General features: G+C 41.5%; 1 protein-coding gene across 1 annotated transcript in view; it reads right to left on the reverse strand.

Moving 5' to 3' along the window:
• Window positions 1-19254, reverse strand: part of LOC139664630 (glutamate receptor ionotropic, delta-1-like) — a gene marked incomplete at its 3' end in the record, with an annotated part of 202338 nt that overhangs the window by 27665 nt on the left and 155419 nt on the right. Inside the window, exon 4 of the mRNA XM_071543537.1 lies at window positions 17047-17252. Coding sequence (XP_071399638.1) covers window positions 17047-17252 — 206 coding nt within the window. The remainder of the gene's footprint in view (window positions 1-17046; window positions 17253-19254) is intronic.

Genomic DNA, 19254 nt, shown 5'->3' on the forward strand with positions numbered 1-19254 from the left:
GTTTCTCTCTTCTTCTGAGAAATCATGGACTTCTTAGTGCTGGTGAGTATTACAGGTCAGAGTAAGTAGACAGCCTCTGTGCACCAAACTCTTCCTGATCAGACGTAAGTAAGTAAGATAAGTGGGCAGGCAAATAACAACCAGAGAAATAACGAAGAAATGAGGGAGCAAGAGAGGGAATGGTGGGAGGTTAGCTGGGCCAAAGATGAACATGAATCTCATCCTAATTACAACAGCACAGGGCAAGACACGTCTTCTCTGAACACCATGGGAAAGAGGAGGTGTTTGTGGAGAGAGGGAGTATGAAAGTTTAAGTTTTCATACGATGCTAATTCCAAACAGTGCTGACAGCTGAGGAGGCTACAAAGGAAGAGAGGGAGGAGGAGGTAATGGCACATTGCCAGCTACAGCCCCCTAACAATGTTAGAGACCTGGCCTATAGCCAACAACACCAACAACATAGTGTGTGCTTAATGCGTTTTCTTTTTGTTTTTTGTTTTTTTTTAAGTGGAGTTTTATGAAATGTTTTTTTGAGCTGTTCTCTGAATCAGCAGTGTGGATGCAACAACGACCAGAGGAGTGCCATTATGGCATGTATGATGCTTGTTCAAGGCCACAAGTGCTTTTACAACAGTTTTATGGACATTAATTCCCAGTAAACAACACTCTGGGGCAATTAGAGCAAAGTCTGAATGGGCTACAATGGTACAGACAATAAATTAGTGAAATGTAAATAAACCCTGTCTGCATGCCTTTTTTTTTTGTATTCCCCTAAGACCACTGCGGTTGCATCACAGATACAAAGAGACTTTTTCCTTGAGCAGTGGTTTACTGCTTGCTCGGAAGAAATCTAATTTGCCAGTGTGCTCCGGTAGTGGCCGCAAGTAATGGTTACACTGCTTTATAGTTGGCACAAAGCTTTTCAATATACCTGAGGAGCACTTTAATTTAATCTCTCTCATCAAGATCAATAAATGTGTCTGAACTGTGACTCCTCGGGACATACTGTTCGTTAATAGGCCACAATGATTTTAGAGTGACCATTTTCTACAAGCACATATATGCATTATGGTGCTCTCTTACACTGGAAATCAACTCTAATCAAGATGGAGAGCCATAGGACTGTGGGAATATACAAAAGCAAAACCTCACATTAAGAGGAACCCAAGAGGGCCTAATACAGAAATACACCTCTCACTCACACAGCCCTTTCCATATGTGGTGAAGTGCATGAGGGGGAGTGGTGGGAGGAGTGGGGCTGCTAAAGCTGAGAAGAAGGAGGAGTTGAGGGGGGAGGATAGAGGGTGCATGATCAAAGCCTATATTTTGAAATCACTTACTTCTCCATTAGTTTGATTAATGGAGCCAGCCTCAGAGTCAGACAGAGGCAAGGGCCTTGAAAAATGATGCAATTACTGCTTTTTGAATAGGGGCTGAAAAGGCCTGTTTGAGAGAAGGATCTGGAGGAGATTCTACAGGGCATCCTGGACAGCAGACTTCCTCCTCTTCATCCATCTCTCCCCTCTGCCACCCACCCTGAAGCCCCACTGCACTACTATTACCCTTCCCCTCCCGGGCACCTCTCATCAGGCTTAATGGCATGCTTGACTGGCCCTTCCTAAGCTGGGGGAGCATATTATAAATAGTGATTAATATGTATCTGCAGTATCTTTCAATGTTTGTGTCGCCTTCCGTTTAACATTCACATGCCGCTCTACTCCATTCCCTGAACATATTCTTTTTTTCAATATATCGCAATATGTATTTCAATGTCTTCATATTTATGTAATTCATATGTCTATATAATATCACAAGACACTCATCAGCAGCATAAGTGAGACAACAGCCATATGAAAAGAATGTTATGTAAACCTCTTGTGTGAACGGCTGTATTAGCGAAGCCGCCACTTACGGACAAAGACGTCGTAATAAAACAATATGACAGTTATCTCCAAAGGCTTTGAAATCCTGTCCACCTTAATTGGGTGGAACTAATTACACATAATACATACCACAAAGGAATCCGCCACACAGATTTAGCTATAGCCCCTTTCATGTTGCATCTGAAATGTTTGAATCGTGGTCATACAAATACAATAGAAGGCGCTTTATATTGCCATAGGGTGGGTGGGTGAAAGAGTGGGTGAGTAAGTAAGTGACTGAGTGATTGGGTGAGTGATTAAGAGAGTGAGCGAGTGACCAAATAAACGAGTGAGCAAGTAATTGAGGCAGCACAGGATGTCAATTAAATAAAAGCAAACTGGGTCTGTACTATCTCATTGAAATGGTGGACAAAGAGAATAAAAGAAATACACAAGTCCTCCAGGAGAATCCCTTTAAAGATTTTCAAAAGATCATTCAGAAAGACCCAGTTTGTATCTGGACATGACATGAGGTCTACTTTATAATAGATACTGCTGAAACGTTAACACTCCCCATTGTCCAGCTCTGGATGCTTTTCAAAGCCACTGTATGTGGGAGATAGACTAGAGCAGAGACAGCAGCGACTCTGTCAGTCACACTAAAGAGTGCTGATGAGCTCTATCATCCCACTACTGCTGTAAACACTGGATTAGATGCAGGCTGAGGCAGGAGGAGATAGTGGGTAAGAGGATGAGTGGAAGAGAGAAGGACACAGAGAGAGAGGGAGAGCGACAGAGAGAGAATGAAAGGGCAGTGGCAGTATAGAGAGTGAAAGAAAGAAAGAAAGAAAGACAGAGAAGAAAGAAAGAAAGAAAGAAATAGCAGGGGCATGTACTCACTAATGTTGTGGATGAACTTAAAAGAACTTGGAACTGGCTAAATTCAATACTTGTCAAAAACTTTATCATCCCAAACATTTACATTTTCAGCTGAATGCAGTTTGCAGTATATGGCAACTCTGCTCGAAAGTATAAAGGCCAGGGAAACCTTCACTTTTGTCCTGTGGTTTTTAAATGCCATCCAGTCTGTGTGTTTTCGAACAATAATTACCTGCGTCTTATTCTCACTCCCCCTCTGTTGTAACTGTGATTAGATTTTGTGCTCGGTGGGGTCTCACAATTATGTCTGGGATGAGACAGCGAATGTCTCTGTTCCAACTAGCCTGGGAGACCCCTGAACTCTCAGTCCCCTTCTCTGCTTGGGGCAAAAACACAGCCACAGCCACAAGGCCAACGGTCAACCACCACACCACAGAAGCCTGAGAGCGAGAGAGCTGAAGGAAGTGCTGCAGGGACCACCTTGGGCAAAAGGTGAACAAGAGGGCAGGTAGAGCTAAAATGTAGATTTGCCAAGGGAACATGTGGTATGTTTTAACATCTCTAACAGTGGTTCAAATTCAAATTTAACGAAAGGTTTGATGGGGTGAATCTGTTCCAAATGTCGCAGGACTAGACTAGACTCAAATTATTTACTAGATCACTAGTAACTGCTGGCACACTGAATCAATCGAGTCATCCTTGGCAGAGTGCGAAATCTGAAAATATGCGCCTCCTTGCTCATTTACACATTAGCATTTACAGTGATTCTCTCTAGAGAGCTTTTTGGGCTTGGTTTTTCCCCCAAAATCAGTTAAAGACTCCGTTCAACACTCTCATTTGCTTAGCAAATGTTCTTGTGCATTTGCAAAATCACCCACAGCCGTATGAAAAACCCACAGCCTGAAAAAGTCCTCTCAGAACAGCCAAAGTTTCAGCACTAAGCAATTAAAGACCTGTTGTAGAAATAATAGAGTTATTAAATGATTGGGAAGGAATCCATAATTCCATGAATACGGATATGTGGGAATCCATAATTTTTTGTAAATTGCTACAATTTTATGAGTTGATCAAATGTCTCATTGGTTTGTTCCTGTAAATTGTTTACTGTAAATGTTGTTTGATGAGGAAACTTAGATAAGACAGATACGTAATGATAAGTAATGAAAAGTGCCTGCATAAAATGGTTCATGAAATTCAAGCTGTTGCTATATTCTTTGAAAATCAATAGCTATCTATTTTTTATAAACTGCACAATGCCTCTGTGGATAATGTACATGTAATGTATTAATTCTACCAAGAATGTCCTGATATAATCATGCATATTTTGAGATATGCATTGTCATATCTTGCAATGTGAGTGTTAACACAGACTTGACGATGACATCAAAGGAACATTTGAATATGCATGTGCACATCTTGCCTACTGACACATACTGTATTTGTGTAAGAGCAAAGTAAAGGAAGAAAAACAGGTAAGAAAAGGGCGAAAGGACACCTGAACTTGAGTTTGTATTTATCTTCTTTCCACTGGGGCTGTAATTTAATTGAACATTTTCTCCAGAGCTTTTGACTGTGATAGGCTGTGTGTTGGGTACCAATATAGTACTTGTTTTCCAAGTGGTTGGCTTTGCAATTACCCTCAAAACTCTTACAGTATTTTGAGTCTGCCACTTGGGAATTGGCCAATAATCCTGAGCCCATAGCAACAATTTCACAGAGACAGAACTTTCCAACAACAATATTTAAAAGTTTTGGTATAATTGCATCTCATATTATGCTGCAGGAAGATTAAAAGACAGAGCAATAGAGCTATCAGCATTTACAGACAAAGCGGCTGTCTTTTGATACTGTATATCCAATTCTACAAGACCAATATGCATCACATTTTTTTTAATCATCAAGGCCAAAAAAAAAAAATCAATTACAGTACTGTGCACAAATTGCTAATACACGGCTCAAGAGGCTCTACAACACAAAAATAAATAATTATCAGAGATACAAGAGTACATTCAGGTGCTACTGTTGGCTGACTTACTAAAACACTGAGAGAGCCGCTCTGCTATTGTTTTAAAGGACTTCTGACACAACTCTAGAGGTCACCAGATAAATGAGATAGACTTGACTGGGTGGCTTTTATGGAGGTAAACCATTTTCCTTTCCTGAAGAAATAAAAAGTGCCCAAGAGGTTTACTGTTTCAATAATGCTAAGCATGTCTCATAATCACAAACATCAATCAAAGTTTATCACCCTCTGTCAAGACAAGAATACGTTTTGGGTGTCGCCGTTGAAATACACAAATAGAATTCATGGACGTGAGTTTTTGTTCTGTGCACCTGACTGTATTAAACATTTCCTTTACCTACTGAGCCGAACCATAAAGGACAGGGTGACATTTATCTCCACCTTTGTCAGTAAGTGCACGTTCATGAATTTATGGTGCCAGTGTTTATAGTGTAGGGTGCAGGTGTTGTATTTTTAGGCTGACATGAAAATTGGATGAATAGTGAGACAACACAGTAGGATTTATACGAACCACAAAGGCTTTACTACTACGATCTGTGAAGCTGCAATGCCACCACTGTTGTTGATTGTCACCCTCATCATCATCATCATCATCATCATCATCATTATGATAATCACTGTCACCACTAGCACAACCATCACCACCGCCATTGTCATCGTCATCAACATCATCATGATCATCATGATCATCAGTAACACAATGTTGAAGTTATTTGCCCCATGAAGGCCCTTTCTCATTTTTCAAAATGTCCCCTGACAATGATTAATGTAAAGAGATAAGCTGCCACCTCAAATACACCACAGTTTTAATTCTCAAATATTACTTATGAAAAGGCAAATTATTTATGAAAAGCTCTTTAACTTCAGCAGATGATTCATTCTTCTGCAAGTAATAACAATCCATCAAGTAAAGAGCTTGCCAACTGCCCTGGTTTCAGTTTTAATACCACAATTTGGATATACAACCATTTCTCTTGATTATTCCGCCCTCCTGTGAAATATGCACCTGAGGAGGTGGTTTCATTTAGATTTTTTTGGAGTAAACTACTTTGTTACAAAGTGCTGTGCTGTTCGGGGTTATCTACTGTATGCATAAGCAAACCTGTCCTGAATATTTTAAACTCACTGCCACCGAATATTGCTGAGTTTCCCAGAAGCCCCCTGCAGGTACAATTAATTGATTATGGACAGCCTCCACTTATGCATAAATGAGACAGAAGGAGCTATCTATTATTTACTTGTCAAATTGTAGGATTTACTCATCACGAAAGGCAATAACGTTGTTTTCTCTCTATACTCTATACTTTCTTCATGCTCTATGGTGAACATTCGGTTTATTGTAGAGAAAACTGTCATGAAGTTGCTGAATTTAGTCACAGCCAAGTAAATTGTTTTGCCCCAAGCAAGGGTAGGGATTGGGAATGATTTGAAATGGTTTTACAACGGCTACAAAACGACACTAACACTATTAGACGACTGCTACTTATCTTTAAGTCCACTACGCATTATGATGACCATTCTCATGTTACAAAATGCATTGCAGGAGGGCACAGACAACTGATGGTGTCATAAGAAGTAGGGAACTACTGTATAACATAATGTATGTGTCTGTAAGGCAAATGGAAAGATGACAGAACAAATATAGAGAGAATAATAATATAGAGAAACATGGGTAAACAAGCTGAAAACAAACCGTGAGAGAATGCAGAGAAAGAGAGAGAGAGAGAGAGAGAGAGAGAGAGAGAGGGGGGGAGAGAGAGAGAGAGAGAAAGAGAGATGGAGATGAAGACAAAAGTGTACAGTGCAATAAGAGAACAGACACAAGGAGATGAGGTTATGGGGGGGGGCAAGGGCAGAAAGATAAAGTGCCCGTGTGGAGAGACATGAAACCATTAAGACGAGAAAAATACACAGAGAGAAAGAGGGAATGTCCTGTAACAGGGAGAGGAGGAGAGAGAGAGAGAGGGAGAGAGAGAGAGAGAGAGAGAGAGAGAGAGAGAGAGAGAGAGAGAGAGAGAGAGAGAGAGAGAGAGAGAGAGAGAGAGAGAGAGGGAGAAGGAGAGGGAGAGGGAGAGGGAAAGAACAGAGGGCAGAGGAGGATGAGATGTAGGACAATGATAGATCGTTTTCTGGCAGGCTCAATTTGTCATGCTGTTATTGTGAGGGAAATGGAATAGAAGAGCAGCAGTGAGGGTCAGGGGGAGAGGACAGGGGGGCAGGGGTGGAGCGGTAAGCCAGGAGGGAGCAGTGCCACGGGACGGCAAGGGAGATAAACTCCCAGCACCTCCTCACCTCTGGCCTCACACTACTGATCACTGAGGCTAGAGTCCTCTGATGACTCAATCAAACCTGTGTCCTGACATACATTGGTGGACTAGTTCATATTTAAACATAATGCCATATTGTGTGTGTGTGTGTGTGTGTAGTCGCACTATGGAGAATTTATTTCTATTTTTATCTTTTCACCTTAGCTTTTAATTAGCCTTCATTTTAACTGTTTCATTTGATTGTGATCTTTTATCTTTCTATTTTTACTTGATTTGATTCTTTTAAAGCAATGCATTTTGCTTGTTCTTTTATATATATTTTATCTTTTTATCTGTTTTTTTTATCTGCCTTCTATTGATGTAAAGCACTTTGAGCTGCATGTTGTCTATGAAAGGTGCTATACAAATAAAGGGTATTATTTTTGTTATTATTTCACTGTATCTGGGCAAACTTTAAGGCTTGCTGGTGTCTTGGATGGATGTATTTTCCTCTATATGTGAAACCATCAAGATCAAGCTGTAGCATAGCATAGCACAAATGAAAAATGTCTTTGGAACGGATTATCAATGGCGTTATCTTGCTCATCAGCCAAAGTGAATGTTTGTTGCAAATGATCTATATTGCCATCAGTAAAAGTGATTTAATTCCCATAGTGTAATCATTTTCTGTTTATAGTGGGGATAATCTTGATACATGCACTCATGCTATTGTTGTGTCCTCGTTTTACCTGCACTCTCCCCTGCAAAGTGCTGGCTAACCTCAAAGTGCTGCTTTGTTTGTCACCTCCAAAAATGAAGACTCTCCCCACCTCCCCTTCCAAATGACGCCACCCAAGAAATAAAACACTGTGGGCCTTCATTAGCATTCTGCGCCTGTCTAATTGAATCTTCTGGGTGGCTGCAAGTGTGTTTTTCCGTTGCGTTTAAAAAAAAATTCAGGCTGAGAAATACTTCTGGAGCTGTTTAATTACACCTGGCCTCACTCATTAGCACTAAGGGAGGGGGTGTAGACAGGACTGGCAGTGATGGATCTGGGGAAGGAATAAGGGGTGGGGCAGTGTATGTGTGCACGTGTGTGAGCATCCTTGCATATACCTATATGTGTGTGTGTGTGTGTGTGTGTGTGTGAGAGTTGCTGTGTGTGCACAGAGGATGCAGTTGGTGCCAGCACTACGCTCCCCTGCACCAACACCATGCTCTCTGTGTTGGGGTAATGAGTCATGCTGGGATAAACACTTCCAGGTCACGGCAGCCCTTTTCCTTCTCAGAGAGACGGGAAGTCCAGGAGCCAAGACACAAGCCAAACAAATGTGAGAAAAAAAAAACAAAAAAAAAACAGCAGAGACAGGTTGAAAACTTTAAGAGACATATGAAGTGCTAAATGTATTTATAAATCACACACCTCCAGTGGTTTTCCAAGGTCTGAAAGAGCAATCCAACAGAGAGATGCACCAGCATTTTTTTTCCTCATGGCTTAGAATCGTGTAAATTTAATGCTGTATTGGGGATTTGAGTCAACCGTCTGTTGTCCTTGCGAGCTAGGATGCATTGCAAGCCAAATTTCAGAGGGATATAATGATTGAGTATTATTGTTTCTGATCACATTATATCACATCATATTAAGCTCCGCGCCATCCATAAAACTATAATATACTGTCAGAAAGTGGAGCAACAATAAACAGAGGGTAAAAGTGAGCAAAAACAAAACAGTAAGCAACAGAAAAAGTCTTGGGCACAGGAAATGAAGACAGTCTAGACACAGGGGATATTAGCTGTTACTGCTGAGAGACACAGGAGCTGCGAAATGGCTTTAGACCTGATCCCCTGCATGACAACAACTTGAAGTACTGCAGATAATAAGGAGGAACAAAACTTGGTTTGAAAATAGGGTAGATAATGACTCATTAGATTCCGCTCAAAATCGTGCCACATTTTTGTCCATCACGTAAGTCTGCAGTCATTTTTTGGAGCGTCAACAGCTAAAAATGGTACGCACTCTGGTGCCCTAAAACATAAGAGGACATCATTTTCAAATACTCGTTTTTCACCCCTACTGTTTTCCACCTGTGACTCACTGACTTTGACAAAACAATTGCGAAGGACACAGACATTTTATTGAGAGCTAACTGTCAAGAGGCATCTATGGCTTTCATGTCAAGATGATGCGCTTGAAGAGCATGTGAGACTGGCAGTCATGCATACACGTTATGGGTGTGTGTGTGTGTATGTGTGTGTGTGTGTGTGTGTGTGTGTTGTGGCCCTGCGGGCTGTCATGTCAATGACGCCGAATCCCCCCAGCAAGAAAAGCTATCGCCACTGTCTGTCTCCAAAGCACCCCATAATAGCGCGTCAGCTCGAGCCGCTTTTAAATCACAGTACAAAAACGCTTGTGACACTCAGACGGAAGAGTCCTTGGCATCAAAACACAATTCCTAGCAAGGGCAAATGTGTTTATTACATCTCACATTCAAGTGTCAGCAGGGTCCGTTTTTAATCAGCGAGTCACACGGTCTTGCGTCTTGACAAGTGAATCTGTTTCCAATGCCGGAACCTCGTCTGCCATGCAGTCAAATGAGTGCACACAAACGTTCTGAAGGCCCTTCTGTGCTTTCGTGCTGTAAAGGCAAATTTATGGTTTCTGCGGTGTGTCCGGTGTTCACGGTGCGGAGGGTCTGTGCGGTGAGTGCAGAGCTCCACAGGGGGTCTGCGGAGGGTCCGCGCCGAGGTCCGTGCTCCTCTCAAAAAATGAAACTCTGTGGAGGCCTCTGCAAACGCCGCAGTCAGTTTAGAGGCTATGATTGGTTAATGGTTGCTATGTTAGTTGGTTACCAGGGAAAGTAAGTCTAATCGAGCCAAGTGACAGCTGACAACTGGCAAAAATAGACAATAGGAGGAGATTCTGCGTTCTCCGCGAACACCACGCTGCTACCGCATTTACCATGAACTGCTGTGCCTCTGTGGAGAGAACGGTCTTGCCGTGAACACCGCAAACACCAGGCACACCGCAGAAACCATAAATTTGCCTTAAGGCATTTTCTCCTGGACAGAGGGAGAGCCAAACCACCATGTTTGGTCACAGGAGAGAACGTTTGAAAAGTGAGTGGACAATATGGAAAGATGGCAGGGATTATTTATTGAAGCAAGGCCTGCATTCAATTTCACCACTGTGGAACTAGCTGACATTATGCTGCGGAAGGGCAAGCACATAAAAGTATGTTTCATTCCACAATTCTGCTGAATAGCAAAGACCTTGACTGAGTGTACACAAACAGCTATATTTGCTTCACTCGTCGCCCTCTTCCTATTGACGTTGAACATCCTATTGTAAGTGATTTAATAATGACGACTTCAAATAATCTGATAAATACTGTAGTGTTGAACAGAATGTGTCAGGTGGCAGAGACAGACTGTACCCAGGCAGGCTAAGATTTTTTTTTTATTAGTATTGTTTATAACATTTCACCCACCCAAAGTAAAGCAAGATATTGCAAAGTGCCAGCTACAATTTATCACAGGGAATTAGGAAACTACAAAGCACAGTACAGTAATCCACTAGCACCAGTCTGGCCAGTCAAGGTCATCTAGATTGGAGGCGATTTATTGCCTCCATGTCTTGAATCTTCCGGCTCTTCTCAGGGCCACTGACAGTCTCAGATTCTACAGAGCCTGCCTGCTTTAAAATTTGCTTTTATTCAGTACGATAAACCCAATATAAAGAAAATATAGAGCCCTATTTTTATCATACGGTGACAAATTCAAAAGATTTGCATTTCAATCTGAGGTTTGGTGACAAAGTTGAATAATGGCAATATTTTCTCTCAAAGACAGGTAGTGTATAATATCCCCTATGCACCATAGTGGAATCACCAGTTCTGACATTTTTCCACTCCTGAATAAAAATAACTCCAAAATAAGCAGGGGATTCTGAGCCAAGGCTGGCTGCTGAATGTCATATTCGATTTCTTAGAAGAATCGGAAGAAAACAACATGAAGAACAATGTGTGTTCATGAAAATTATTCATACCATTTTACCAAACCGGTTATTATAAGCCTCTGTGTCTGTGCTATATGTCAGCTTTATACAACAACATCAGATAATTTTGCAGTTAATTTGTTCTGGAAGTGGGATTTAATCATATAAGTTTAATAACAGAGAAGGTCCAATCTAGTGTTTGTTAAATGTCAGGAAAACATATTGCCTCTCCTTTTAGCTCATTTTGTGCTTATAACTGTAATTATGGCAGAAATTCATGATAAACCTTTAAAAAAGTTTTGAACTGTTTTCCAAGTCAGATGTGCAACCTGTGTCGGATTCACAGTTTCAGAGGGCTCAGATTGAAACACTGCGAATGCCTCCATGAATTCAAAGCTTACAACTATCCATATCCCATGCCAAAATGGAATCTCTTAACAGTGTCCAGCCTTTTCCACTGGTCAGAAAATCCTCCCTTTTTAAGCAACTAGTGTCCCTCAGGTACCAGGCTTTGGCTCCAATCTCTCAGCACTCATCTCCTTTTTCTCCTCTTCACTGCTATCCCTCCCCTTAGATCCAACCACTTATTGTTTCACACAGATTTACTGCTCGTTAGAGCAGCCTGTACTTTCTTTTGGAGTAGCTCCATCTCTTTTCTGTCTTTCCCTCTCTCTTTCACCCTTCCTCCCTACTTCTCTTGCCCCCTCTCCTTCATTTCTCTTCCTCCCTCTCTAGCTTTCTTTCTTTCTTTCTTTCTTTCTTTCTTTCTTTCACTCTCTATTTCTTCTTCTCTCTTCTACTCTCCTGCCACCCCTCACTGCATCTCCTCGCCCCTCTCACGTTTCCTGGCACCCAGCAGCAGTGCTTGTCACTCTGCTGGCTTGGTGTAGCAGCTACACAGGAGGTGGACCTCACCCGGCCACTCAGCTCCATCCATCAACTGGCCTGCGGAGCTGGCACGCCGTCCGACACCCTCCATTCTGTTTCCCCTAACACCAACGACTGTCCCAGGAGCACCAAGAGGTGAAGCAATGGGGACTGAGAGTGAGACACTTTTGTATGACATATCCTATATAGGAAAACTGACTTCTTATTAGTTATTAGGCTTGTAATAACTTAAAAACAATACAGAGCAAAACAACTGGTCTATCACTGGATCCCTGGAAACACTTGTGTTTGAAGTTAACTTGCTAAGTTTTAGACTTCCTTTTTTTTAAAGGAATGCCATTCATTTTCAGAATTCACATTCAGTACAATTATTCCTATGGCTTAAAGCATTTTAATCAATTTTGGTGAAAATGAATGACTATCTCCCAAAGCCAGAAACTGGAGAGCCAAAACACTAATTTGGGTGTCTTCAAGATATACAGCCTGGAGCTGCTCCATTGACAATTAATAGGAGAGTGACTTTGGGAACTCATAAAATGTTTCAAGTTTTTGCATCCAAATGGGCATCATTTTATATGAGTGAATTAGCAAATGTTCACTAATACAACCCATTCAATGACATAGAAATAGGATACATGAAAGCTGAAATTTCACTTTGTTGCCCTTTAAAAGGCTTGCGTGACTCATGTGAAGCTCCCCATCATGGAGGAAACAGAGAGTGGTTGGGTGTGAAGAATGAGCTGAGCACTGAGCTGACAGGAGTTGCTACATCCTCTCATGGCAAAAGTGAGACAGAGAAGAGATGGCAACTGTCTGGTTTCGGAGCATACAAGAGCCCAGAAATTGCAGCATAAAAGCACGGACTCCGTCAATGACCTATGCATCTTGTTCAAAGGATGAGAAGTGACTGCGGCCTGAGAGCATACAAGAGAGAGGCAACTGACACTCATTTTAGGGAAGTGAAGCAGTGTTGTACAGTGATACTGACACCGGCTCACAGAAACAGACAGAAGTCGATCTGATCAATTCATTTAATGATGCATCACTGGAGAGGAACAACATGAACACAGTCAGTGATGTTACTGAGAGAGACCTGTGATCTATTTAGTGGTCAGTTACGTACATGACAGATACATGACAAGACATGGCTCCTGCATGTCTCCATATGTCTGATAGCTGATGTAACAATTGACGATCGAAGACAAATGGCCTTGTAAGATAAGATCAGATGAGATAAGATAAGATAAGATAAGATAAGATAAGATAAGATAGCACTTTATTGATCTCCTTGGGGAAATTCAGGGAAATTCAATTGTAGCAGGAACATCAGGCACATCCTGAAACTATAGGTCAACTTTGGTCAGCTAACAAGACCACAGTGAGAGTCCCTTATACAATTTCACAGCAAAATAGAATAGAATATAATAGAATAGAAGGGCCGTTCAGTTCCTCACCTCGGTCCTTTCTGCGTGCAGTTTGCATGTTCCTCCCACATTCCAAAGACAAAGACAAGGCAGGTGTATTGGAAACTCTAAATTACCCAAAGACATGAATGTGGGTGTCTGTCTATCTGTGTTAGCCCTCTGATTGACTGGTGACCTGTCCAAGCTGTCTCCCCGCTGTCTGCCCAATGCATACTGGGATATGCTCCAGCCCCCCTTTATCTTGAAAGGAATTAAGCGGGCAGAGGAGATGAATGAGTGAGAATGGAGCAGAGCAGGATAGAACAGAAGAAAAGAAAATAATGGATGTGAATGGACAGTATCCACACATAGATGAGGAATTAAGAAAATAACAACATTTAAGGAGAGCAGGCTTCTGTGATAAACAGCACCAGCACCCACACTCTGCTACAGCTTATCAACTTCACACAGCTTCTATAATACTAAAGAATTAGCACCACTATGAATATATTTATTCATGTCTTTCACAAATGGACAAGATGACTAACACCATTAATCCCACTAATAAACTGAATTTCTTTAAATTTCCATTACCGTCATGAAAAAAGATTTGTCGAGGGCGATGGATTTGTGATCCAGCATACTGTGGACCTCTAGTCACCATGGCAACTTTGTCACTTTTTTCCCCTCAACCTGAAAGTATTCATGTGTAATTCTCCAGTGCATCATCATCACTCTCCATTTAGATATTAGCATATTTACATTCACCACAGCACCACAGTCTCTCTGGTGGGTTGTGGGTAGTCTCTGTGACGATAGTTACCAAGGTATTAATGAAGCTTTGATGAATTAACAAATCTTCACCACATTTAATATATTAACAAAGTCACAGGAGCATTAGGGAACTGTGCTGAATGTGAAGCTGTGCTTATTTCTTAGTCCCCCAGACACCTCCTGTTAATTGTATAAGGGATGATAAAGAATATAATTGGCACGATTAAATGCAATCTTGTGAGAAGAAAAGATCTGTGCACCTCTTTGGCAGTGTGTGTGTGCGTGTGTGTGTGTGTGTGAGAGAGAGAGAACTGTAACAGAATTCATGGGAGTACAGGGGAGGATCAAAGCGGCATGTCATTAATGAAACTTGAAAGCCTTGGTGTATTCACAACCTGTGCATTGATTTACGTATTTGTCTATGAGTGCTTCAGTTTTAGAATAATTAGCAAGTAAGGTTTTTTGTCCTGCTGTTAGTTAAGGTCTCCTTCTAGAGTATTTAATTTCCATAGATTTAAATGAGTCAGGGCTGAACACTGAGGACCCACAGAGATGAACTGCAATCCATCAAGAGTAAAACCTCTCTGAAACATCTGAACATATCACGTGTCTTGCTTTGGTGTCATGTGATTCCAAGACAGCCAAGCTACACAGCTAGATTACATAGCTGTCACTTGCCTCAAGGAAGATGCCTTCTTATCCTTGAGTGATCTTTAGATGCAATAAAAATGGAAATATAGACATATTCTTTTTTTAAACTCCTTTGGAATAGCATTTCAATAAATAGCATCATTTTTCAGTCCCCCTCCCCTATACTCCATCAGTAACGCTCATCTCCCTCAAGTGAGTCAGTAATGAATAAGTCAACTTTTGGTATCCTGAAGAAAGCTCATATTTCAAAGCTTCGGTTTATCTTTCTTTCATGGCAAGTGACATGAAAGAAATGTAGAAAGGTTCTCCCCCATGAGAAAACACCTTCTCATGGTGCTGCGACCGAGCAAAAACACTGACAGTGCATGGTAAAAAGTAAAAAAACAAAACAAAAATGGGGCTCAATAAACCAATTGTTCCTTAAAAGTAGACTTTTAGAAGAAAGATTTTTGTGTAGGTAGCAGTCAAAGGACACTGCACTACACTGCATTTCATAAATATGTGATATAAAATACTAGAACATCCACACATAAGAATTCACAGTGTACAAATCATTATGAAACACTAACGTCTTCCTCAGCGAGAAATTGATGTTCAAGATATTTTTTCATAATGGAAGGCGTTTATCCTGATCGCATTCTTTACATTCTTGACATTACATTGCATATTGTATGTGCACGTTTCTGTATTTTCTGGGCTGGGCTTGAGATGTAGTATGATACAGTATGAATAAGCCTTCAGTTTAACAAAACAATAAGTAGAGTAGTAGTAAGAGTAAGCAGTAAGATACTGCAACATAGAAAAGTCAAGGTCCGAACCTTTTAAGTTACTTTAAATTAAATGTGTTAATGGAATGTAAGCAAAATCTACTACTCACAACAGTAGCAGTAACAACTCTTAGGCTTATAGCTCTTTATGTGAAGCCAACAATAGTAAAACCTTAATTTTAACACATTTTCACACAGAAAAAGCCTCTCAGCTATATTTTATATCGCAATTAGTCATGTTTTTCATTGTCTTCAATAGCGCCAATGCCAAGTGTGTGCTTCAATCATGCCACAGCACCTTAGTGAAGAGAATGTAGGTAACACTGTTGATCATAATTACAACACATGAATCAGCTTGTTAGCTGACTCACTGTTATTTAGGACATTTATGGCCATGGTGGTTCATCTATTATGTATTGTGTTGGGGAGGGGGAAGCTTATTTGAAACCAAGCAAGGTGAGGTGAGAGAGGAATGGCTGTGAGTAATCATCGTGGGCTACAGTGGAGAGCTGAATGCATTAAGTTCCCCAGCTGCCGTACTATAATTAGCAAGCATTGTGTTGAAGGAGCAAATAGAGGAGGAGTTAGTAGCAGCTACCAAGTTAGAATAGTACTGTATGAGCTCAGAGAGAGGTAGCCAGTTGTATTCTGGGATTCTGTATAAGTGCAGAGTGCTGCTGGTCAGTGTAGCAAACAATGTTTGAATGTTGCACTGTAAAAATAATGTTTCTGCTCTACGAATACGTATAATATTAGATCTAAGCGATGAAAAGGTTGACACCTGAAATGTGGTTCTGAGGGTATAATTCAGTACCTCAACACTCGTCCATCAAGCCTTTACCTCTATTGAAGCTCTGCCCACTGCTGTGGCTTTTGGCACAATCCCACACGGGCGCTGTCGGGCAGTTACTTCCTGTTTCATCACTTTTTAACAAGAGAAGGTCACTGATGTACTCTCAGTGGCCCCCAATCAAAACTGGGAAGTTTATATGCTATTTTACTATTATTTTGTTACTTCTTCATATCAATGCAATGTTTGTTCAACTCTCACATTAGGAGTCCTCAGCCATATGTGGTTCAGTGCATGGGTCATCATCTTTACTGAGTGAATGCTTGTTTACTGTGCTTGACTTTTGACTGCATCACTGCTTGTGTTATGGGTCCTTCAGTCCAAGCAGGAGTGGAAAAAGTAGAAGTACTGTTACTTTGCTGATATTTTATTCAAATAGAGGTAACATTACTGGTGTAAAAATCTACTTGAGTAAAAATAAATGTGCCTCATTTAAAATGTAGTCACAGTAAAAGTTACTGAGTCACTTTTTACAAAAGAGAACATTGTTGTCTTTTCTTTTCCATGCAATTCACAAAGGGTGCGAGGACAGAGTTCAAGATTACGTTAATTGCATAAAAAACTGACTGTTCACAGCGAATGACTCCACATTTGGCCAGTTTACAACTAGCCAGCTTCATAAAAAGCTACTCAATTACAGTAACAAGAGTAATTGTAATTAGTTATTTCCACCCATGCGATGAAGTAAAGTGTCTGCGACCTAGCTTACCTGGTGGATGAACACCTGCGCTCCCCGAGGGCTCATGAGCAGCACAGCCCGCCGCAGGGTGTCCCGGTACCGGTTGAGCTCCTCGGTGCGCATCGTGTTGAAGAGGTCGGTGAAGACGCGGCTGACGTTCCGGTCCACCCTCTGCAGGGAAACGTCCAGTCCCAGCCGAGACCCCTGGTCCATGAAAGTCTGCAGACCCCGGATATCTGGAGGAGGAGAGAGAAGGAGCCAGGGAAAGAGAGAGAGAGAGAGAGAGAGAGAGGGACAGAACAGAGACAGAGAGAGAGAGAGAGAGAGAGAGAGAGAGAGAGAGGAGAGTGAATAAGAGACAGAGACGGAGAGAGAATAACACTTTAGGCAGGTGCTAGGTTATACAGTACTTAATTCCCAGAGCATTTCATCAAGTCTTTAAGTGAACAACCTGTACTGTCAACACCTGCACATGCACTCAACATTTTCAGGCTTCATTCCAAATGCTTCAAGGTAGGCTCCATTCTCCGCTGCTGATCTAAAGCACGACAAAACATAACAAGCACACTTGTCTCGCTGTTTCCTGGGGTTTAGAGGATATGAAATTGGAGGCAGGTGTTGCTCTCCCCAGAGACCTTTGTGTGTGTGCAGTATACGGGAAACAACTTAAAAGGAGCCTGCGCTGCACAGACAAATCAAAGGTGATGTGCAGCAGAGGGCTCGCACTAAGCGCACCGATCCCAGCAGCCACAGAGGGAGCAGCAGCCCAGCATGTGCCAAGTCATGCTGCATTGTTAAAGAGAGGTTAGGCAAAACCACTAGGGCAGAGTCTGTTTCTGCATCCACAACGGGAGTTCCTCTGTTATGTTTAGGAGATGACAAAAGAGAGAGTGTATGTGCATGCGTGAGTGTGTATGTGTGTGAGGGCATATAGGTATGTGTGTGTGTGTGTTCACATTTTCTCCTGTTGTATCTCTGGAGGTTTGATGAGTCATCTAGTGCCCCAGTGCTTTAGAGCTGAGAATAGACAGTACACAGGGGCATAGATTGGCAGACTGGCTCACGCATGCATGCAGACACACACACACACACACACACACACACACACACACACACCAAAATAGACTACTAGAGGGGTGTGTGGGTGTATTTGAGGGAATATGGCCAGGCAACTCCATGTAGTTTTTAGCTGCTCAGGGCCAAAACATAAAATTAGGATAATAAGAAAGCCCTTGACCTGGCCTGAGCAGTGAAGCAACATATTGGTACATCGACCCCGTTTCTCAGTGTACACCTTGGGGCAAACAGAAGTAGCTCTATGACTAAGTACCATATGAGGAAAACCATAAAGAATGAGATACAACTTTCGATTTTTCCTGCCGCAGTTTTATTGCAATTTATTTTTGGGTAGCATAAATACTCACAGTTGTCGCTGGATTCTCCTCTGAATAAAAATGTTCAAAGGGCAGAACAAAAGTTGAAATTAAAACATTCATCATTTTGAAGCGTCGCCACTCGCCAACTCTCCTACTTCAGAACTCTTTGCGAACTCGCTCTCTCTTCCACACACATCTTTCCAGCTCTTGGGTTTGCTGTGTCCAAAGAGCCTTCCTAGTCTCTAAATTGTTTCCTGAAACCGGAACACTGTACGGTTGCCCTTGGTACTGTTACTTTGTGTACATTGGGCAACAGCTCGACCACAGAGCAATCCTTCCTAATGTTCAAACACTCAACACGATTTACAATGTAATCAAGGATCCTTCCCTTCTGTCCCTCTACTGGACCATTGCAATTAATTTTGTGTATTGACCATAATATTTAGCTTTATTGTGATGACACATGAGACTAGCTTTTTTCGGCAACTCTAAAACAAATGCTATATTGGAGAATATTGGAAAACAGATGAGAGCTGGGTCTTACATTGGAAAAAAGGAGAATTAAGGTGTCAAACTGAATATATGCATCAAGCTCAAAGAATGAATCAATATCACCACTTCCTTGGACTACAATGTACTTTTTTTCTATGAAAGCCATCTCTGCCAAATATGCTACATTCCAACAGTGCATGTTTAAATAGACTATTTAATAATGTAATTTGTGTAGGCTTGTATGTACTCTATCCAGTATAACCCAGTTCAGATCAGATTTACACAGCAGATCTAGAGAATGAATCAAAAATGGTTGAATGTGATTCAGTGGAATCACATCGTCGCTGTTGTGTCTCCCAAATGTCAACTT

Source organism: Centroberyx affinis, unplaced genomic scaffold, assembly GCF_046629955.1.
Source record: "Centroberyx affinis isolate AG114_WGS23_722 - 3 ecotype Tasmania unplaced genomic scaffold, CSIRO-AGI_Caff_v1 ptg004340l_1, whole genome shotgun sequence".
Lineage (NCBI taxonomy): Eukaryota > Metazoa > Chordata > Actinopteri > Beryciformes > Berycidae > Centroberyx > Centroberyx affinis.